Source organism: Rana temporaria, chromosome 4 (genome assembly GCF_905171775.1).
Source record: "Rana temporaria chromosome 4, aRanTem1.1, whole genome shotgun sequence".
Lineage (NCBI taxonomy): Eukaryota > Metazoa > Chordata > Amphibia > Anura > Ranidae > Rana > Rana temporaria.
The window spans coordinates 215,881,612-215,906,159 of NC_053492.1; the positions used below are offsets into that span (position 1 = coordinate 215,881,612).

The window sequence follows — 24,548 nt, forward strand, 5'->3', positions numbered from 1 at the left end:
CATATGTTAGCCAAATGTTTTCAAATTCTCACGTGTAGTATCTGTGTGGTTCGCCCCACATATTACAAGCCACTCGGTCACTGAAGAAGGTAAACTACCCCCCGAATAGAGCAGATGAACCCATTTATGTCATAAACCTTTGAGGTAGCACTTGAAGAAAAAAAAATAGTGTGAGTCCTATCACAACTTTCACACACAATATGTGTGTAAGATGCCTATAGGACGCCTGTTCGAAGGAAATGCGTCGGGTGGCGCTACACTGTGATGTCATCAGGCACACCAGTCGGTCCCGCAGCAGCTCTGTGTATACTCTTGTTTTTTGTCTAACCATGTCTGAACGCTGGAGACTTGACAGCTGGACAGTGAAAAACTTCAGTTTTACAGCTTTTTATATACCGACTTTATGCAAGTTTAGCAACAGTTACAAGCAATTGAGGTTAGATATGTTTTTTAAAGATTACCTCAAGAGATCCTCCCAAATGCCTACATTGCATGCAAAACTATTTTAGCCATTCTGTGATAGAAGAGAGAGCAACAGGAGAGAGAGAGAGAGCAGTGTGCTTGTAGATAGCTGTCTTATTTTTTTATGTTTCCACTATGGATCCCATCATGAGCATGTGTGAGGAAGTGCTTCTGGTGTTGCTGTTGCTGAGGCTCTGAAGATATAGAAAATTGCACGAGAGGACCAGAGTCTGTTGCTACTGGACTCATCTATTGATGCAGGGAATAGCATGTGGTAAAATTTGTGTTTTTTTAACATTTTTATATGCTCAAAAAAATTATCAGAATTTTTACCCCCCTTAAAAATGCTTATAAACGCAAATGCGCATAATCACGATTTATTGTAGTTACAAGCATTTGGCGCTTGAAATGCTAGTGAACAGTGAATTTTCTGCTTTAAAAAAATGGCTGTAACCTCAACTGCCTCTAGACTACTATAAATGAATGAGTGTACATGTACATAAAAGATAACAGAGGAGAGTTCAGGGGCTGCTATAAAAAAAAAAAAAAACAACCAACTACTCCTAAACTTTAGTTTAGCAGCTGTACTGTAAATAATGACTTAATCAGTTTTTGTAGACAGATTTTGGTCCTTAAAAGGATTTTTGGGTGTGCAGAACTGTGCACATAGGCAGAGCACATTAGAAAATGTACCCTAGTACTGAAATTTAAGCATAACTCTGGAACTTAAAGTGTTACTAAACCCAGTAAAAAGTAAAATAGTTTCTCCACCCACACATAAAGAGTGATACACAAAAAACTGTGATGGGTGCAAATGTCAAGTGGCCCTCCGAAAAGGGCCCAACCCTGATCCCCCGGGGCGTTAGGCTCCTGGAAGGGACTGAGGTAATCTGTGGTCCGTGCAGCCGAAGCCGACACCGATCCAACTTCCTTGGAGGGTCTGCCAAAACAGAACCCTCCTCGGTGGGGCTCCCCCGAAGGGAGACCCCATGAGAGCAGGCAAACTAAGCCAGAAGGCCATGTCCACCTACTCTCAAGACGTTCAAGGCTGGCCACGAGGACCGGAACCCTACTAATCACACATAAAGTGTACACAAAATGCACCAACAAAAAAAGACAAAAACGTGACAACACGGGGTAAAATAAAAAAGAAAGTAGGGGAGAAGGCCCTCCGGCCAGGAAACAAAAAATCCCCTGGTCCTAGCCAAAAGGCTTGGCCCTAGAGGCAGGTGGTAAAAAAGTGTATGTGGAGATGTGACCAAGGTGCCACACTTGTAAGTGTCCCTCTTAAAACACTTGTGCAAGGTATGGCACCCCTGGACTGCCACTCCAGGGGCACTATCTCCACAGGCTTTTCAATGGACCCTGGCCCCTGGCCCGGACCAGCAGCACCCTTCCCAGCCAGGAAGGTAGGAGTTCTGAGAGATTAGGAAGAGCCCACCTCAGCAGGCTACTACCCCCACTCCCATCACTCCCACCTAATCACATTCGGGAAATACTAACCGCTCCCCGCAAGGGGAAGGAGGAGCAAGTGTTCTCTCCTGAACAACTGACCGGGGCAGGCACCACCAAATGCAGGCCAAAGACCAGGGGCCCGGCCCCTCAGCTTCGACCTCATGCCTCTCCATCCAAATCAGAAGGCCTCTGCCTCCACGCCAGCAGGCTTGGCGTCCACCAACCGCCATCCCTTTCCACCTTGCCGTGTACTCAGGACGGTTAGCATAGCACCACCTACTGGCAACTGATAAGAACAGATACTACACTTGATCTTAGCCAAAAGGCCGAAAAGCTTTAAGCATTGTTTGTTGAATTAAATTTAAACACAACCATTACCAATACCATCTAAGTTTTAACAGCTGTTGTACTGATATGTCTCCTTGTTCGGGCACTTAGTGTGAAAACACTTTCCTGTCTCCCACAATGCCCTGCCTGCAAATTGCCCTATCACATGCCTTCTCAAACTAAGGAAAAACAACCTTATGTGCTGACCTTATCCCAGGAAGTCCAGCCAGCAACAATTACAAAATATACTCTGTAAAAATACACATGCAAACCATTAGCAGTAATACACAAATGGACTCAGGAACAAGCTGTGGAAAAAATACATTACAGCTAGAAAAAAATAGAAAATATGTTCTTTTAAAAAGCACATCCAGACTGTTATCACTGTAGACAGCGCAAGTGGAGAGGCTGCAAAGAAGTGGCAGGACACACACATCAGCATCAGCACTCATTTACTATCCTTTCGCAACATTTTGCTGCCTAAATGACATTCAGTGAAAGGCTTGCATCTACTTTGAGAGATCAGTGCATAAACGAATCTGTGCCTACGCACTTTATCAGCAGCATTACCTAAGTTCCCCTTATCTACACACACCGTCATTGTGGTTGCTGGGAATTCTGCCTTTCTATAATGAGGGACTGAGACATAACAAAGCCACCATTATTGGCCCTTTTAATCCATCTATCCAAACTTCAGGGGCCAGAAAGTACATGACTGGTAGTTGGTTGCTAAGGCTGTGAATGACTTCATTAGTATTCTGTGCAAGCAAACTGAGAATCCAACCTTGACCGGATTGCAAAGTTTATACCTAATAAAGAATAGCTAGTGTGTATAGCTTTTTAGTGCACAGCAAGCTGTTTTGGTACTATAAAAGACAAAATATCAATCAGATATAGTTTTTTTTTTTTAGTTTTACCACCCAGGCAAAGCACCTAATGAGGACAAGGACCTCACCCTCTCAACCCTAGACCAATGGTTTTGGGGGTCCTTGGGTGGAGGTTTTATCAGAATCTTGAAGCCTCCTTTAATAATAGGTGGGCTTCCAAATACTGCCCCCCCCTCCATGTGAATGAGCTTTAGGGACATATTATCCTCACTCATTCATAAAAAATGCACCTAGAAATAGAGAAATAAAGAAAAGTTCCCCAAAATGTCCTTGGTTGTGCTTCCCCCTAAATCACAATACTTGCAGCTGATGACTCACACTGACCCACTCCACACGACGGGTCCCTGACAGCAATACTAGCCAAATGACAGCTTCCTGAGCTGTCATTGGGTATGTGAAGGAAGGTGCAGGGATAGTGGTGATATTATTGCCCACTTGCTCCATATCCTGCCCATTTGATTACATGGTTGGGAAATTCCAGCCATGTGAATGAAATGGCCAGGTGACATCAGTGGTTCATAAGGAAACAGCAGCTGCAAGCAACTTTTGCTTCTTTAGCAACCATTAACAATCAGAAGCTGTCACATTTGTCCAAGCTAAATGCCCTAAACCATGGGTGGCCAACCTGTGGCCCTCCAGCTGATGCGGAACTACAAGTACCATGATGCATTGGAGGCTGACAGTTACAAGCATGACTCCCAAAGGCTGAGGCAGGATGGGACTTGAAGTTCTGCAACAGCTGGAGGGCCACAGATTGAGCACCCATATCCTAAACATTCAGGGTTCAGCTGAACATCTGAGGAGCCAATGCTGATCCCTACTCTTCACTTGCAGTCCAGATAAACACAATTTCATCAGTGAAGAAACAGTAGGCCATGAATCTTATGGTGCACGTACCTGTAGATAGGTACTCCTTCTCTATTTTGGCCATGAAAAGATTTGTTTATTGGGGGGCACACCATAATTCCATTGCCCATTCCAGCCAAATAGCCCAGGTACATATGTCAATTCAGCTTTGCTTCACAATCAGAAGTCTGTTGTATGCAATGTTATTTTAATGATTAAAAGTGCAAACAAAGCTTTATGAGTGATATGAGTGGGAAATACGTACAATTAATTTTATTTAGAATAGAACTTTGAACCTTTGAAAGTGTAAGGCCTCGTACACACGATAGGTTAAACAGAGGACAACGGTCTGATGGACCGTTTTCATCGGTCAAAACTGATCGTGTGTGGGCCCCATAGGTTATTTAACCATCGGTTAATAAAAAGCCAACTTGCTTTAAATTTAACTGATGGATTCCTAACTGATGGGAAAAAAACGATCGTTAGTAGGCACAACCATCGGTTAAAAATCCATGCATGCTCAGAATCAATTTTACGCATTCTTGGAAGCATTGAACTTCGTTTTTTTCAGCAGGTCGTTGTGTTTTACGACCCTGCGTTCTGACACAATCGTTTTTTAAACCGATGGTGTGTAGGCGCGACGGACCATCAGTCAGCTTCATCGTTTAACCGATGAAAACAGTCCATCGGTCCGTTCTCATCGGATGGACTAATCGTGTGTACACGGCATAAAAGTTAGATCCATTTGACAAGTCATGTCAAAAATAATGATCATCGGTAAACATTTTAATGTGTGAGTCCACTTTACCCTTTAACATTTATCTCTTTTTTAATATTCTAAAATGAACTAAAGGTTACTGGAAATGTCCCTAATCTTGCTTCTTAGTGTTTTATGATTAAAGGTTTATTGAATAATCATGTTAATAGAGTAAAACAGCTTGCTAATTGTCAAATGCCCAATACACGTGTTGCAGTTTGTTTTGGTTCAACATTTTAACTAATTAGCTGCAATTACAACAATGGTTAATGGTAAGAATTGTTTTTATTAAATGTAAATATTTCTTCAAAATTATTATTATTATTAAAATCTGGGTGAGTAATCTGATTTAGAGATTAGTGCAAGTTGTTTTATTCATTATAGAACTTTGGACCTTTGAAATTGTAAAATCTTGATCCATTTGACAAGTCATGTAAAAAATAATAATCATTAGTAAACATTATAATGTGCCCTCTTCATCCTTTAACATGTATCATTTTCTCAAATATTCTAAAATGAACTAAAGGTTGGTAGAAAAGTATCTGCTCTTGCTTCGTAGCATTTTATAATTTAAGGTTTATTGAATAATCAGAGGAAAACAACAAATGTTAAATATGCATATCACTGTTTATTTTAGTTGACTTTTTAAACTAATACTACATTTTAGACTTTAATAATATGTTATTGTTACCCCAAATTACAGTATAACCCAACCATCTTTGTGCTAGCCAAGGACAAAATCAGTGGCTTAACTAGAACCTTCAGGGCCCTGATGCAATAAACCATGAAGGGACTACCTGACCCTGTCCCAAGGCCCTTGCAATTGATCCAGGGCCCTTTACTCCCATCGTGGGGCCCTTTATTGCGGTCCCACAGTGGGACCCTTTCACATGTTCTGCAGCAGGACCCATTCATATATAGTTGCCAACCTTTTAAAAAACAATTCAGAAAAAAACAAATAATGAAGTGTAAAAGTAATATTACAAAAATATATATACAAAATATGCAAGTTAAAAACATATGAAATAGTACAGCCAGACCTAAGTGATGATATCATCTACTATATATTCATACTTTATTCATCAATATGGATTTAAGGTAAATTCAAATACTAGACTACTAAAAAGATAAACAGCCCAGGTAACAACATAAAAGAGCCACTGACGAAAAGGGGATTGTAGGCGCTGGGCAGAGAATGTATCTTAATTGGGGGTGGGTCATTTAAAATGGGTGTGATTCTTTCCCTTTGCACAGCTCTACACCCCCCAGAATGCCTCTGTACCCCTCATCATGCCCCTATAACCAGTGCACAATTCTGTACCTCCACAATAACCCCTGTACCCCTAGTATACCTTGGTACCCCTCCCCCAGCACACTTATGTATCCCTTTGCACATCGCTGCACCTTCTACACACACCTCTGCAACCCCCAGTATTCTCTGTACCCCCCAGCAAACCTCTGAACTCCCCACACACCTCTATACCTCCTAGAATCCTCTTTATCCCCCAGTATGCCTCCATACCCCCAGCAAGCATTTGTAACCTTCAGAACACTCCGCTACCCTGATGCAGAGTGGACACGGACACAGCCGGCTTCTTTCTATGGGGCTGTCGAATGGAATGTCACCATCACCTGTCTATTTCCATCCAACCGTAATCTGATCCAATCTGCAAGAGGGATGGGGAATGAATCTCCCATCCATCTGTTTTTAGCAGACCAGATCGTATGGCGGCGGGGGTCAGTGGACACATATCCGCTGACATCCACCACTCCATAGAGAGCTATGGATGGACAGATTGGGTCCGCCAGAAAAATGGACAGGTGGACCCGATCAGTCCACCAGTGTAAAAGGGGCCAAACACAGCTCTGCTCTGTACCCACTTGATTTGCACCTCCAACCCGCAGCACATCTTCTTCACAAAGAAGAAGCCAGCACCAGCAGGAGATGAGGTATTGGGAATGAATACTCAAGAATGTGCATCCACAACATACTCCTCCATGGCTTTGTCCTCTGAGAAAGACAAAGGGTAAACCCAGCCACGAGGTGGTATGACACCAGATTGAAGGTCAATTGTGCAATCATACGGTCAGTGTGGAGGCAAACTCCGGCTTGACCTTTGTCAAAGACATTGCTAAAATCGCAGTACACAAGACTTTAGCCACTTTCTGAAAACATGTCTTACTCCATTGAGGTGACCAGGAAAGAACCTCAGCATAAAGCCAATCAAAAGAGGGTTTGTGCCTCTGTAACCAAGGATAACCAATAAATACTGGGAAATGAGGAAAGGAAATTACTTGGAATTGGGTTGTCTCATGGTGAAAAGCACCTACAGACCATGGTCAACGGAGCAGTCTCGTGAGTCACATGGGTAGGCTGTAGAGGGCTCCCATCAATAGCCACAATAGCAAGTGGATTGGCATAAAGCGGCAGTGGCATTGAGTGCTTAGACACAATGGCACCATCTATGAACAGGGCTGCAGCCCCAGAGTTAATTAGAGCCTGTATCACGATGGATGACTCAGACCAAGAAAGGGTAACCGAAACCAGAAGCATATCCTTCTGGATAACTGGGGATGTAACCACGCCACCTTTTTGTGTCTCCCATCTTCTCAGGTCCTCCGCCGGTGCCCCTGGCCCCTCCTTCCTACTGAGTGCCCCCAGAGCAAACAGCTATGGGGGTACATGAGTAGGCTTTTTCCTGAGCTGTTGCTCTGCATGTTTATTTACACACAGAGCTGTGATTAGCCCCTTCCCTTCTCTCTCCTCATTGGCTCACTGGCTGTGATTGACAGCAGCTGGAGTCAATGGCTCCTACTGCTGTCACAGCCAATGAGGAGGGAGAGTCCCCGAAGAGCTGAAGCTTTAGTGCATATAGCTAGATTACGATGGGACTCAGATAAGTATTGGGGGGCTGCTGCACACAGAGGGCCAGATTCTCAGAGGAGATACGACGACGTATCTCCAGATACGCCGTCGTATCTCTGAGTCCGGCCGGTCGTATCTATGCGCCTGATTCATAGAATCAGTTACGCATAGATTTCTATTAGATCCGACCGGCGTAAGTCCCTTATGCCGTCGTATCGTAACTGCATATTTACGCTGGCCGCTAGGGGCGTGTGCGCTGATTTACGCATCAAAATATGTAAATCGGCTAGATGCGCAAATTCGCGAACGTACGCCCGGCTGACGCAGTACAGTTACGCCGTTTACGTTAGGCATTTCCCGGCGTAAAGTTACCCCTGCTATATGGTGGCGTAAGTGCGGCGTACCAATGTTAAGTATGGCCGTCGTTCCGTGACAAAATTTGAAAATTTTACGTCGTTTGCGTAACTTGTCCGTGAATGGGGCTGGACGTAATTTACGTTCACGTCAAAACCAATACGTCCTTGCGGGGTATTAGGAGCAATGCACACTGGGAGATTTCCACGGACGGCGCATGCGCCATTCGTGAAAAACGTCAATCACGTCGGGTCACAGAACATTAACATAAAACACGCCCCCCTGTCCCACATTTGAATTAGGCGGGCGGGCTTACGCCGGCCGATTTACGCTACAAGTGCTTTGAGAATACAGCACTTGCTCGTCTAAGTTGCAGATGCGTAACGTAAATCGGATACGTTACGCTGCCGCAAAGATACGTCGCTGTATGAGAATCTGGCCCAGAATGTTTTTTTACCTTCATGCATAGAATGCATAAAGGTAAAAAACCTTAAACCTTTATGAGCCATAGTAATATGACGTCGGCAGGAACCCTGTCTCCCTCCCGGTGGAACGTCATATGACGTCCTGGGACCCCCGGCCGATAGGGGGTGCGCACGCCCACGGAATCGCTTGGGACCTGGGGCACTCACAATTGCCCATGATCACGGCAGGAGTGTGGATCTGGGTTTTTAAACACACAGATTCACCTCCTGTCAGAGGTGAGGAGACCGATGTGTTCCCAGTACAGAGGAACACAGATCGGTCTCCTTCCCTTGTGGGTCTCCTCCCCCTACAGTAAGAATCACTCCCAGAGAACATATTTAACCCCTTCCCCGCCCCCTAGTGTAAACCCCTTCCCTACCAGTCACATTTATACAGTAATCAGTGCAGTTTTATAGCACTAATCGCTGTATAAATGTGAATGGTCCCAAAAATGTGTCCAAAGTGTCTATGTCCGTCACAATGTCACGGTCACAATAAAAATTGCAGATTGCCGCCATTACTAGTAAAAAAATTTAAATAAATAACAATGCTTTAAAACTATATATGTATAATACTACAGCGCTACTTATTTCTAATTTATCAAAGAAAAGGATAAAAATAAAAAACTAAATAATACAGCTGCAAACACAAAAAAGTGTACAAAACCAAAATAATGTGATAAGATAGGTGTGTTGCGCTAATATTAACTTATTTCTAAGTACAAAAAATGCATAAAGAAGAGATCCCCTTCCAACCTAATACAGGGGGGATCACAATTGCAAATAGACAACAACCCAAAATAATGATAAATAATCAACCAGTGAAGTGCCAGTGAAGTGCTGGGAATAAATCCCTATCAGAACCAGCATACAATCTTCATAGACAACTGCAGCAAGTCAATACAACCACTGTCAGGTGGGAAGATATACACCACAGTCCAATATTCATGGAGTTTTCAGAGTGTACAGGCTTCACCTCTATATACCCTTTCCTTCAGGATGATGCCGCTCATGTAAGGTGCCGCTCATATAAGGAAGGAAACACAAATATGGTGCAAATAACGTATGGATAAAGGAAGAAAAACAATGCAATGCGGCGATTGCACTCACGGAAAACCCCAATCTCATAGGCTCAGCTGTAAAGTCATACGAACGCCGCTCAGTGCTTCAGCGATCTCCTCAGGTGGACGGATCTCACCGTCGATCGCGTCACCCGGCTCCTCCCCTGGTGGGACAGTTGTCTATGAAGATTGTATGCAGGTTCTGATAGGGATTTATTCCCAGCACTTAGTACTTAGTAGTCATTGTATTTGAACAATTTCCATTGCATTTCAACAATATTTATTGTAAATTTTCAGTTATGACCTGGAAATATAGAATGTTTGAACTTGGACCGCTTTAAATAATTATTTAATAAAATATAGGCCAATCACTTCCATATTCCAAGTAAAAAAAATGAAGCACCTTACATTAGGTTACCGCTTTAGAGTGCCCCCCTTACATAGGGTGTCCCCATTAGAGTATGAGAGTACCCCCTTAGATCGGTTGCCTCCATCAGAGTACCCCTTTGCCTCAGGTATCCCCATCATTGTACCCCCTTACATCAGATGTCCCCAGAGTGCCCTGTTACTTGAGGTATCCCCATCAGAGTGCCCTTAAACATCTGGGGTCTCCATCAGAGTGCCCCTTACATCATGTTTCCCCATCAGAGTGTTCCATTACATAAGATGAGCCCATTAGAGTGCCCCCTTACATAAAATGTTAAGATATCCCCTTCAGAGTACCCCCCTTAAATCAGGTGCCCCCGCAGTGTACCACCTTAGATCAGTACCTCATTAGAGTACCCCTTAAATCAGTTGCCGCCTCAGAGTACCCCCTTCACATTAGATGTTCCCGAGTATCCTTCATATTAGATGTTCCCTTCAGAGTGTTCATATTCATCAAGTGTCCCTATTAGAGTGCCCCCTACATAAGGTGTCCAAATTAGAGTAACCCCTTAGATCAGATGACCCCATAAGAGTACCCCCTTACATAAGGTGTCCCCATTAAAGTGTCCCCATACATCAAGTGTCCGCCATAAGAGACCCACTTACATCAGGAGTCCCCACCAGCATGCCCCCTTACATAAAGTGCCCCATCAGAGCACCCCCTTAGATTAGGAGTGTCCATCAGGATGCCCCTTAAATAAGGTATCCCCATCAGAGTTCCCCCTTACATCAGGTGTCCCATAAAATTGCCCTCTTACATAAAGTGACCCCATCAGCGTGCAACCTTAAATCAGGTGCCCCTATCAAAGTACCTCATTATATCAGGTGCCCCAATCAGATTACCTCATAAAGGAGCCCCAGTCAGAATACTCTCTCAGAATTGATAGTCCCTATCAGAGTGCCCACCTTACTTTAGGTGTCCCTATCAAAGTTCCCTCCAAACATCAAGTTCTCCCATCAGAGTGCCTCCATACATAATGTGTCCCCATCAGTGTACCACCTTAGATCAATTGCCCCCATCAGAGTGTCCCTTTGCATAAGGTGTTCCCATCAGGATCCCAACTTACATCAGGTTTCCCCATCAGAGTGCCCCCTTACATCAGGTGTCATCATCAGAGTGCCCTCTTAGATCAAATTCCCCATCAAAGTACCACCTTTCATCAGGTGTCCCCATCAGAGTGCCCCCTTACATCTGGTTCCCCCATCAGAGTTCCCCATATACTGTATTTTCTGGCGTATAAGACTACTTTTTGCATCTAAAATCATGCCCCAAAAGTCGGGGGTCGTCTTATACGCCGGGTACCTGTCTGTCAGACGGCGGCCATCCATTATTCAAAAGCCGCGCCTCCTCCTCAGACTGTTCGGTGATACGCGGAACACTAATTTTCCCAGCAGAGCCTCTGTTCAGTGTTCCACCTATCACGGTTGCCTTCTCATCCTCGGAGGAGGCACGGCTTTTGAATAATGGATGCCCGCAGCCTGAGAAACTCTGCAAACAGGAGAAGGTAGGAAGATCGTCGAGGCAGGCATACTGGCACAGTGAGGCAGGCATAATGGCACAGTGAGGCAGGCATAATGGCACAGTGAGGCAGGCATAATGGCACATTGAGGCAGGCATACTGGCACAGTGAGGCAGGCATAATGGCACAGTGAGGCAGGCATAATGGCACAGTGAGGCAGGCATACTGGCACAGTGAGGCAGGCATACTGGCACAGTGAGGCAGGCATAATGGCACATTGAGGCAGGCATACTGGCACAGTGAGGCAGGCATAATGGCACATTGAGGCAGGCATACTGGCACAGTGAGGCAGGCATACTGGCACAGTGAGGCAGGCATAATGGCACAGTGAGGCAGGCATACTGGCACAGTGAGGCAGGCATACTGGCACAGTGAGGCAGGCATACTGGCACAGTGAGGCAGGCATACTGGCATAGTGAGGCAGGCATACTGGCACAGTGAGGCATGTATAATGGCACAGTGAGGCATGTAAAATGGCACAGTAAGGCATGTATAATGGCACAGTGAGGGGTCGTCTTATACAGTGAGTATATCCCAAAACCAGCATTTTAGCTGGAAAATTAGGGGGTCGTCTTATACGCCCAGTCGTCTTATACGCCGGCAAATACGGTATATTAGTTTCCCTCATCAGAGTATACATTAGTAAAGTACATCAGCATGCCCACTGTACCTAACTGACATGTCCCTGCCCAGCCGGGCAGGAGCTGGGAGAAGAAACAAGCTGCAGGGGGTGGAGCACGCACATTATGTCATTGATTGCTAGGATGCTGGTGGACCCATTACTGTTGCCCAGTGGGAATCCAGTGCTGCAGACTGGTGGGCTGACGGTACGGACTTGGCTGTCAGTTGGTCCAGATCTGGATCACGGTTCACTACTTAGTGGAGCCTGTTTTAGGGGTTAGACAAATGGTGCAGATAATTTTTTTTTTTAAAACGATTGATGTGATTTTATCAATATTTTATTGTTAATATGACTTTTAATAGAATTAACTGCTTTATAGATATACGTCTGCAGCATGGCACAGGCAGGCAAACTATATGTTCGTCCCCTTTAAGACAGCGGCATTGTTGACGCGCGCCCCGCCAGTGCTCCGTAACTCTGACTGCGGGATGTCTGCAGGCATACCCACGATCGTGTCACGGTGAGGAAGGTCGGGAAAATGCTGATGTAAACAAGCATTTCCCCAGTCTTCCTAGTGACAGGACAGTGTTCATAGTTTCCTGTAATCGGAAGCGGTGATCACTGTCGTGTCACACACAGCCCATCCCCCTACAGTTAGAAGCACTCCCTAGGGCACACTTAACCCCTTCAGCGCCACCTAGTGGTTAACCCTTTCGCTGCCAGTTAAATTTTCACAGTAATCAGCGCATTTTTATAGCACTGATCGCTGTAAAAATGACAATGGTCCCAAAAATGTGTCAAAAGTGTCTGAGGTGTCCGCCATAATGTCGTAGTCATGATAAAAATCGCAGATCGTCGCCATTACTAGTAAAAAAAAAATTCTACCAAAAATATGTAGAAGAATACGTATCGGCCTAAACTGAGGAAAAACATTTTTTTTATATATTTTTTGGGGATATAAAAAAAAATAAAGACCTCAGAGGTGATCAAATACCACCAAAAGAAAGCTCTATTTGTGAGGAAAAAAAAGGACATCAATTTTGTTTGGGAGCCACATTGCACGACTGTACAATTGTCAGTTAAAGCGATGCAGTGCCGAATCGCAAAAAGTGGCCTGGTTATTGGCCAGCAAAATTGTATGGGGTTTAAAGGGGTTGTAAAGGTAATTTTTTTCCCCCTAAATAGCTTCCTTTACCTTAGTGCAGTCCTCCTTCACTTACCTCATCCTTCAATTTTTCTTTTAAATGTCCTTATTTCTTCTGAGAAATCCTTACTTCCTGTTCTTCTGTCTGTAACTAAACACAGTAATGTGAGGCTTTCTCTCTGGTGTGGAGAAAGCCTCTTGAGGGGGGAGGGGGTGAGCAGGAGTGTCAGAACGCCCACTAACACACACCTCTTTCCTCTATCTGCAAAGTAGATAGCGTCCTGACCCTCCTGCTCGCCCCCTCAAGAGGCTTTCTCCACATCAGGGAGAAAGTGTCGCATTACTGTCTTTAGTTACAGACAGAAGAACAGGAAGTGAGGATTTCTCCGAATAAATAAGGACATTTAAATGCAAAATCGAAGGATGAGGTAAGTAAAGGAGGACTGCACTAGGGTAAAGGAAGCTATTTAGGGGAAAATAATTACCTTTACAACCCCTTTAAATGGTTAAACATACTTGTTTCTTCAAAGTATCATTATTATTATCATCATCGTCATCGTTATTAATAATATTATTTTTATTATTATTATCAACATCATCATTGTTATTTATTTTATTCCAGGCTTCATCGACAGAAAAAGGAACAAACCAATTGACATTTACCTTTGTACCTGCCATTGGAACACTTCCCAGTCAGGTGTCGGTTGGAACGGATGAACTGCCTAAAATTCGTATAGGCCCAGAAGTAACAGTAACACAAAAGGTATTAATATATGAAAATGGCATTAACTGTTGGGCAAGGTGCCAATTCCATAACATTTTTCTACTTACTCATTACTTTTCATTATCTTGCATTCCACAGAACATTGTCTTCTTCAAGTGATAATGCAATGTATATGGAATAAGTACAGTATATAGCAGGTTCTTCCAAATTTCTTTTAGATATTTTTACAATTTTAATGTTTTTTATATTAATACTTGGGTTCTGAATTATTTGTTTATGCCTTCTTCCTGCAGCCACAGATATTTCTAAGCACATTTGGGGGCAGATCCACAAAAGGATTACGCCGGCGTATCTATTTATACGCCGGCGTAATTTTAAAATTGCTGCATCGTATCTTTGTTTTGTATCTACAAAACAAGATACGACGGCATCTCGGAGGGATTCGACAGGCGTACATCTTAGTACGCCGTCGGATCTTAAGGTGCAATATTTCGGATGCCGCTAGGTGGCGTTCCCATAGAATTCCGTGTCGAGTATGCAAATGAGCTATTTACGGCGATCCAGGAACGTACGTCCGGCAGGCGCATTTTTTTACGTCGTTTTCGTTCGGCTTTTTCCGGCGTATAGTTAAAGCTGCTATATGGTGGCGTACTCAATGATAAGTATGGCCGTTGTTCCCGCGTCCAATTTTGAATTTTTTACATCGTTTGGGTAAGTCGTCGCGAATAGCGATTTGCGTAGAATGACGTCACCGTCGTGAGCATTGGCTTGTTCCGGGTTAATTTCGAGCATGCGCACTGGGATACCCCCACGGACGGCGCATGCGCAGTGCAAAAAAAACTTCCTTTATGTTGGGTCACGACATATTAACATAAAACACTCCCCCATTACATCCATTTGAATTCCGCGCCCTTACGCCGCCAAAGATACACTACGCCGCCGTAACTTAAGGCGCAAATTCTTTGTGGATTCGAAAAAAAAAAATACGTTGCGGCAGCGTAGTGTATCTTAGATACGCTGCACCCGGCGGATTCTTACGTGCAGGTACGTGGATCTGCCCCTTGATCTCTATCTATGCTACCATCTAATGCTGCGTACACATGATCATTTTTCAGCATGAAAGAAAACAAAGTTTTTCCAACTTCATCATTAAAACGATGTTGCCTACACACCATTGTTTTTAAAAAATTATCTAGCAAAGCGCGGTGACGGGGAAGTTCCATTTGCCTTTGGGCTGCTTTAGCTGATTCTGTGTCAGTAAAAGACGATTTGCGCTTTTTTGTCTGTTACAGTGTGATGAATGTGCTTACTCCATTACGAATGGTAGTTTTACCCGAACGAGCGCTCCCATCTCATAACTTGCTTCTGAGCATACGCGGGTATTTTACGTCGTTTTTGCCCACACACGATCATTTTTTACAACCCAAAAAACTTCATCGTTTAAAACGACATTAAAAAATGTAGCATGTTCGAATTTTTTTTTTTCGTTTTTCAGAACCTCATTTTAAATGACGTTTTTTAAAAACGACATTTTTTTCATGCTGAAAAATGATCGTGTGTACACGGCATTAGATTCACATATGGAGCTGTAGGGGTGCTGAAGGATTTATTTTAAATGTAGACCCGGAATGCAGGTCATGTTGGACAACACGCGTGGAGACTGTGATTGAACATGCACAGAAAATTGGATTGTCTAACATTGGTTGCATTGTATATTTTTATAATGCGGTGAGCACTCTATTTCAGTGAGAGACAACTGTTTGAAAAATATCTGCTAAAACGTCTCTTGAGCTAAATATAATTACAGTTTTTTTTAATTAAAGCAGCAATGATGAGGAAGTACCATATTTCTTAGTTGCATAGGACCAAATATAGAAGTATACTTAACCTGTTGTGTATCATATACATTGTTCTTTTGTCCCCCCTGACTTCCTGAGGCAATTAATAGTGATATCTCTTTGGGATCCTGACAAGGGACCTAAGGTCACACCAAGAATTCATTTGAATTGCTCATCCCTATCTGTGAAGTGAAAGTATAGACAGAGCTGCCATTTTACTATGGCTTTCAAAAATTTGATGTATCTTTAGCGTTTAGTATTGCCAAGATGTTCCACTCAATTTCTACATATGGCTGGCAAAAGTTATTTCGATTTCAGCTTAATAATCATATCTCCTAAATATAATATGACGCTTCATAGTTATTTATGATGGCAGTGTGCATGATGGACATAATTTCACAGGCTGAGCAGAAGAATGTCCCTGAATTTTTCAATTGTTAAAGCTCTGTATGAGAGGTCTGTAGCAGATCCATGTCATATTCATGTTATTAAAACATTAAAATAATGACAGAAGGGCCATTAAAGCTGGGTAGGCAGTAGATAAGTGGTGTGCAAATAAACATTACACATAAGCAACAGAAGCTAGATTACTATGGTAAAGTATACTATATTTATTGAATTTTGTATCAAATAACTAATACTGAAATTGATATTAAAGGATAACCCTTTTAACCCCTTCCTGCCGAGCATACGCATATATGCGGCCTTGGCTTTAGGGGGTTTTACCAGGATGATGCCCACAGCGGCAGGCATCATCCTGGTACCGTTTTTCAGAGCCAACGGTTGGCTTTCCAGGGATAACAACCAATGCAGCTAAAAGCCGCTTGGTTGTTATCCCGGAGGAGCGGAAGGGGGCATCCCCCCTCCAGCCGCCTTCCGCTGCTCTTACCGGGCCTCCTGTCCCACCAGGAAACCCGACCCACGATGCGCCACTTCCGGGCACCTAGAGATAGACTGGCTAGAAGCCGGAAACGGAACATCACGACGTCACTTCCGGTTTACTCGGCTACCAATGGTGCCGGATTTAAAAAAATATACAGTATTCAGAATCGCCGTTTTTGGCGATCTGAATACTTTGAAGTGCAAAGGAGGCATTGGTGGTCTTTAAGACCCCTGATCCCTCCATAAAGAGTACCTGTCACCATTTTTTACTGTCACAAGGGATGTATACATTCCTTGTGACAGCAATAAAAGTGATATATATATATTTTTTTTTAAATAGAATGTAAAAATATAAAAATAAATAAGAAAAAAAAATGTAAAGCGCCCCCGTCCCCATGAGCTTGCGCAGCAAAGAAAACGCATATATAAGTCATGCCCGCATATGTAAACGGAGTTCAAATCACACATGTGAGGTATCACCACGATCGTCAGAGCAAGAGCAATAATTCTAGCACTAGAACTCCTCTGTAATTCTAACCTGGTAATCGTAAAAAAAAATTAAAGCGTTGCCTATGGAGATTTTTTAGGTACCGTAATTTGTCGCCATTCCACGAGTGTGCGCAATTTTAAAGCATGACATGTTTGATATCTATTTACTCGGTGTAACATTATCTTTCACATTATCCCAAAAAATTGGGCTAACTTTACTGTTTCATTTTTTTTAATTCATGAAAGTGTCTTTTTCCCCAAAAAGTTGCATTTAAAACACTGCTGTGACATAAAATATTGCAACAATCGCCATTTTATTCCCTAGATTCTCTGCTAATATATATATATATATATATATAATGTTTGGGGGTTCTAAGTAATTTTTTAGCAAAGAAAACGGATTTTAGCTTGTAATCACCAAATCTCAGAAATAGGCTTAGGTTAAATGGGTACTGCCTTAATCCACACAATTGTGTATCAGGGTGAGCTGGGTCAAATTCTGGCATGTTCATTACAGTTTACTTACATCAACCTGTTACTACAACTACATGTAAATAAATTAACCTTAAATATCTATCCCATATACAATTCACAAGGGTGATAATTATGTTCAGCTGAATCACAGCCTAAATATCCTGATATAATTCTAGTTAAATCAATTAAAATGTTATTTCCTTAATCCTATTTAATTCTATGTATGCACAACATGTATAAAATCATAATGTAATGGCAAATTAAAACTAAAACGATTATGAAGTGTGTCACTAAAAAAATCTTAAAAACATTTTGCACTAGCTTTCAATTACCTTATAATGTTTAACAAGCTACTAATTTTTTTTAAAGGCTGAAAGTGAAAGGAACTCAAAGATAAAACAACATCAACCTTCTGAAAGTTTTTTGGATGTGTTTCACAAACAGAGATCTGGAGACAGTTTTTCAAAGGAAGTGGCTACATCAAACAGTTTGGAGGAAATAAAACATAATGACCTTTTCATAGCAGAATTTGTTGTAGTAATGGACTCTGATGATGGGGAAGATGAAAAAATTCCAAAAAAGAAGAAAGCAGCAAAGGACAATGAATTCATAAGAGCACAGCAATCAACAATAGCAAAGCCCAAAGCGGCTCTAGCAGAAGCATTTGCTAATGAACTTAATGACCCTACAGCACTACATGAGCTCAGACCTGACTTGGGGTACCAGGAGTTGCAGGTATAATGTATTTCTTGAACTTGCAATAGTTTCTTTGAATAGATTTGATACTTAAAGCGGGGTTCCCATCACATATTTCAAATTTTAAAAATATCTGCTTTCATCTCTCTTTCTATATGTCTCTATGGTGTCACTTACTATTTTAAGATGTCCCACCGTTCCACCGAGTTATTGTAAAGAAACACATTATATCTTTGCCTCTTGAACGTTTTCATTTTGCTTGTGGGCATTGTGAAGCCCACAAGCAGTTGCTTCCGGGAATACTGTGGATGATGGTGCCCGTCCCGCCCCATTCTCGTGCGCCTCGCCGTCAAACACATGGGTTGCCATCACAACGAGCGGCGGCGGCGAAAGTGCACGCCGTTGTGATGGCAACCCATAAATATCAACAAGCCCGGAGACACAGGGGAAGTGCACGGCATCCTGGGAGCCGAGGGAGCTGACGTCAGGATCCTTGGTGAATAGGAAGGCAGATTTTGTGGGACCACATAACCAAGTGGGACCATTGATGGAACCTCCACTTTAAAGGGGTTGTAAAGGATTTTTTTTTTTTTCATAATAAGCATCCTTTACCTGTAGACATTCCTCTTTTCACTTCCTTATTGTTCGTTTTTGCTCAGAAGTTGCTCTATTTATTCTCTGTTCTATTCACTTCCTGCTTGTCTGATTGTTACTCACCACCGTTAAGGGAGACTTTACTGTGGTGGTCAGTGACGTGCTCGCCCCCTCCCGGGAACTACATCTGTGCGTCAGGACGCTCTTTACATGTTAGGCCTTGTACACATGGTCATTCCAAACCGATGAGAATGGTCCGACGGGCCATTTCCATCGGTTCACCGCTGAAGTGGCCTGACGGCCTGATATGCGTACACACCATCAGTTCAAATTCCGATCGGGTCAGAACGCGGTGACGTAAAACACACGAAGTGCTGAAAAAAACGAAGTTCAATGCTTCCAAGCATGCGTCGACTTGATTCTGAGCAGGCGCGGGTTTTGAACTGATGCTTTTGTGTGCTAACCATCGGTTTGGACCGATCAGGCAGCGGTCCATCGGTTCGATTTTAAAGCATGTTTTAAAATTTTGGACCGAAGGACAACAGACCGATGGGCCATACACACGGTCGGTTTGGACCGATGAAACTGAACTTCGGTCCATTCTCATCGGTTTGGAACGACCGTGTGTTCGCGGCCTTAGAGACTTCAAGGAGGTGTGAATTACTGGGCATGCCGCAATGCATACTGGGAAATGTAGTTCTTACATGAATGAGCGCTGCAAACCAGGAAGTGAATGAGAGAACAGAAACTAGAACGCCGGAGGTGATATAGATGAAGGAATTTAATAGGTATTTACTTTTTTTTTAACAGAATCATTACACTATCCTGTCTGTCTACCTTGCAGACATTAATTTTAGGCAAAAAAAATGTTTCCTTTACAACTCCTTTAATTCAATCTGCACTTTTGTTTTTGTGTGCAATGTCTAGATAAAATCTAAAAATTTCAGACTTTTGGCAATTGTGCATAGGAATAACATAACAATATATGTATGTATAGTTAAATATAGGACCCTGTTTTGTCAGAAAAATTACATGGATTTCAAACACATTCAGAAAAATTATGGCATGCCTTATTAAACAGACCCAAACATGAAATGAATGGAATTGTGCATTGTTGACCATAGTAACTATTCTCTACCAAGTAATGTTTCAATCTTAAACTGTTCTATATCGATTGCATATAAATGATAAAACATTGTGCATTTTTAAGCATTAAAATGGGTATCACTGCTCATAATATGTACATTAAAGCTTAACTCCAGAAAACAGCTAAAGTTTTTAAGGGTCTAGAAAAAACGTTTTTTTTACCCGATCATTAAAACGGCCTTGCCTACACACGATCACAAAAAAAAATGCTCTAGCAAAGCGCGGTGACGTACAACACGTACGTCGGCACTATAAAGGGGAAGTTCCATTCGGATGACGCCACCCTTTGGGCAGCTTTAGCTGATTTCGTGTTAGTAAAAGACGATTAGCGCTTTTCTGTCTGTTACAGTGTGATGAATGTGCTTACTCCATTACGAATCGTCTCATAACTTGCTTTTGAGCATGCGCACATTTTTCACATCGTTAAAGCCCACACACGACCATTTTTTACAACCCGAAAAACGACAACATTAAAAACGTTGTTAAAAAATAGAGCATGTTCGAATTTTTTTTTGCCCGTTTTTCAGAACCCGAAAAATGCTCTGAAGCCCACACACGATCGTTTTTAATGACATAAAAAAAAAATGTTTTACAACCCGAAAAATTATCGTGTGTACGCGGCATTAGAGCTGTTTTACCTGCCAAAGGATCTATATTTTGGTTACTCATTCTTCTTCTGACACAATAAGCTATGACTTGTCCCTTCCCCAAGTCTTTGACTGGAGAGTAAAAAGTGAAGAAGCACACTGTGAACCTGTTTGTGTTATAACAATGTAGCCTGATGTATTATCACTTTATACTGCTTCTCCCTCTCCCAGTCTGAGCTCTTAAGACAGGGCATTTGCAAGGGACTGATGTAAAGTCAAATTTAGGTACTTACATATAGACACTTTTATAAATAAACGTAATACATTTTTAATGAATGTACTGTATACTTTCATGACTTTGTACCTTTATCTGCCTGGGTTCTGCTTTTAAGCATATCTAAACCCCCAAACAAAAATGTACTATAATACAGCTTGCCTTTATGATTATAGCACTCTCAGACTGCAGAGAGTTTTTCAGATCATGAAACATCAATTTAAGTTTCAAAAGATTGATAGTAATCATCACTGGGGCCAGTTAAAAGGGTTGTAAAGGAATTGTTTTTTTTCCTAAATAGCTTCCTTTACCTTAGTGCAGTCCTCCTTCACTTACCTCATCCTTCCATTTTGCTTTTAAATGTCCTTATTTCTTTTAAGAAATCCTCACTTCCTGTTCTTCTGTCTGTAACTACACACAGTAATGCGAGGCTTTCTCCCTGGTGTAGAGAAAGGCTCTCAAGGGGGAAGGGGGCGAGCAGGCAAGTTGGGACACACTCTACTTTGCAGATAGAGAAAGGAGCTGTGTGTTAGTGGGCGTCCTGACACTCCTGCTCGCCCCCTCCCCCCTCAAGAGGCTTTCTCCACCCTAGGAAGAAAGCCTTGCATTACGGTGTGTAGTTATAGACAGAAGAACAGGAAGTGAGGATTTCTCTGAAGAAATAAGGGCATTTAAAAGGAAAATGGAAGGATGAGGTAAGTGAAGAAGGACTGCACTAAGGTAAAGGAAGCTATTTAGGGGGGAAAAAAATATTTTACAACCCCTTTAACTCCAAGAGCATAGCTGAGCCCCAGAAATGATTTTCCATTGATGGGTATATTTTTATTATCCAGCGTTGTGTTCAGGAGATTACAATATCTATATCTTACAAGATCATTTCTTCCATAAGAGTCTGGGCTATACTGACCCAGGTTGTTAGGCCAAATTCAATAGTTATACATACTGTCTATGTACAAACAATCTATGTTTGAAAGCTGCATCATTATCCTACTGGAGATCTAGTAAAAAAATAGGAAGAAGTTTAAAATCTCAACATCTGCCATAATTACAGGAATCTTCATTCTTCAAATCCTTTTCAATTACAAATGCCATACATGGCACAAAAATGAATATCACAGAACTTTAATTAGCATTATTTCAAAGGTTGTAATTGTTTCTCTGATTTTTTTTTCCTCTAGCAACATTTGTATCTGCCTACCACTGATGTGATCTCATACAGATTTCAATCAACTAATCTATCACAATCGTCTAAAGGAATATCGAAGTATAAAGGGTACACCATTCCTTCCATGAATACAAATGAAAATATTGAAGATATTAACAGAATTCCTGAACCATTGCTATCACAAAATTCTAATTATTTTAATGTTTCAACCCAAAATACACAACCACTGCAATCTGAGACTTCACAAATACAGAGCCTGAACACCGCCCCTGGTAAATGTATAAGGTCTAATGCTATGTCTCCTCTGCCTATAAAAATTATTAAACACCCTTTATGTCGAAGCCCTAGCCCACTTAACTCTCAATGTTTTGGATCATCTTCAACAATATGTAGCGTGAATGACTCCTTGTCTCCAGTTCCAAGACCTGAAGCTACATCTCGGCTTTCATTTCTAACATCTTTGCTTAAATTGAAAAAATCAGCACATAATAGGACCATATCCCCTGATTCAACTCAATATAATTTTGGCATTAAATCAACCCCACATTTCTACAAGACTGCAGGAACTTCAAGTCCACCAAGAAAATCACAATCTTGTTTTGCTCTTAATTATCCGAAAGACTTTAAAATTTCAAATGCCCAAGAAAAAAATGAAAAACAAAATCTGCTTTCATCTTCAGATGTTTTACACAGTGAATCCTCATTCTATTCAAGGTCTCTTAGAAGTCTTTCTCCAGAATCCATACTATTAAAATCATCTTCTGGGTCATTTTTTTCTCGAAAAGGAGTTGTGTCACCGTTGTTAGAGCTGCCTCACCAGTCAAATACAATATTAAACTCTAGCAGAGAAAATATTCCATCTCTAAATGAAAAACCACCGTTAAACAGACAGTCTTACACACCTTTAAAAAAATATTCTGTTCTGGGCAAATCAAGAAGAGTTACATTATTTCCATCTCCATTACCGTTTCACGAATCACTCTCAAATGCTACTAGCCAAAAACAAAATGTAATGCCATATGTAAAAAGATATGTGCCAGACAAAAACAATTTAAGGCCATCTTTAAGCTTGAGTGAAAATTTAGAGCAGAACCGTGCAAGATCTACTTCACCCATGGAAATCACAGAAAGCAGTAGATTTCCTCCATCTTATCCCAACACTTACCAGCTATTTAATGAACATGCAGATTCAGAATTTGCCATTTCCCCATCATTACTTTCATACTACACACACCATTTTGAGAGTTCTGAAGAGTTATCAAGGAACTACAGCCCAGCGTGGACATCACCTTCTAGCATTTTGAGATCACCAAGGTCAAATCTGTCAAGATCCTGCAAACTGCGATCTATAAATTCATTAACGCAAAGCTCTGACCGGGAAAATAATCAGGTATATATTGTGCATATTAACTTCATCTTGTGTGGTAAATTCTAGTATTAATAATGACAAGCTTTGTTTTGCGCTAAAATTACTACTACTACTTATTATGGATAAGGCTTACTAATATTATAGGACCTCTTGAACCTAGTCCACAAATTCTTATTTTTTTGCTAATTAAGGCCAGATTCTCAAAAGGCTTACGACGGCGCAACGCCATTTGCGCCGTCGTAAGTCCTAATCTGGCCCGGCGTATCTATGCAACTGATTCTTAGAATCAGTTACGCATAGATATCCCTTAGATCTGACAGGCGTAAGGCTCTTACGTTGTCAGATCTTAGATGCAATTTTTTTTCCCGCCGCTAGGTGTCGCCGACGTCGTTTTCCCGTCGTCTATGCAAATTAGCTATTTACGTGAGATTCCCGAACGTACGCGCGGTCGACACAGTGAATTTACGACGTTTCCGTAGCATTTGCGACGCGTAAAGTTGCCCCTGCTATATGAGGGGCAACCAATGTTAAGTATGGCCGTCGTTCCCGCGTCGAAATTTAAAAATCTACGTCGTTTGCGTAAGTCGTCCGTGAATGGCGCTGGAAGCCATTTACGTTAACGTTGAAACCAATGACGTCCTTGCGACATCATTTAGCACAATGCACGTTGGGAAATTTTAGGGATGGCGCATGTGCAGTACGATCCGCGTGGGAACACGCCTAATTTAAATGATCCACGCCCCCTACCTGGATCATTTGAATTAGGCGGGCTTGCGTCGGAGAATTTACGCTACGCCGCCGCAACTTTACAGGCAAGTGCTTTGTGAATCAAGCACTTGCCCGTAAAACTTGCGGCCGCGTATCGGAAACGAGATACGTTACGCCGCCGGAGTTTTACTCCATTCTACGAGAATCTGGCCCTCTGTGTGTAGACCAATGCTTTTATTAACCAATTTGCTCTTTAGCATAAGGTAGGTTTGTTAGGTCAAAGCACACCTTCTTTGAGGTGAAAGGTACCACAGCTCTGGTATCCAATATGAGAGACAGTTCTTTGTTCCTTTGCTTTGTTTATTACATCAAGTTTACACGGCAGTCAGATGTATAATGACACCCTACATG

At 42.1% G+C, this 24,548-nt stretch overlaps 1 protein-coding gene and 1 pseudogene across 5 annotated transcripts in view; one reads left to right on the forward strand and one right to left on the reverse strand.

Annotated features, from left to right (window-relative positions):
• LOC120936984 (muscular LMNA interacting protein) overlaps positions 1-24,548 on the forward strand; it is a 255,871-nt gene that overhangs the window by 94,669 nt on the left and 136,654 nt on the right. For all 5 annotated transcript variants that reach the window (XM_040349840.1, XM_040349836.1, XM_040349839.1 and 2 more), the window contains exons 2-4: positions 13,814-13,954; positions 17,968-18,333; positions 22,074-23,450. In XM_040349840.1, coding sequence (XP_040205774.1) covers positions 13,814-13,954; positions 17,968-18,333; positions 22,074-23,450 — 1,884 coding nt within the window. The remainder of the gene's footprint in view (positions 1-13,813; positions 13,955-17,967; positions 18,334-22,073; positions 23,451-24,548) is intronic.
• Positions 2,173-2,255, reverse strand: LOC120938740 (annotated as a pseudogene).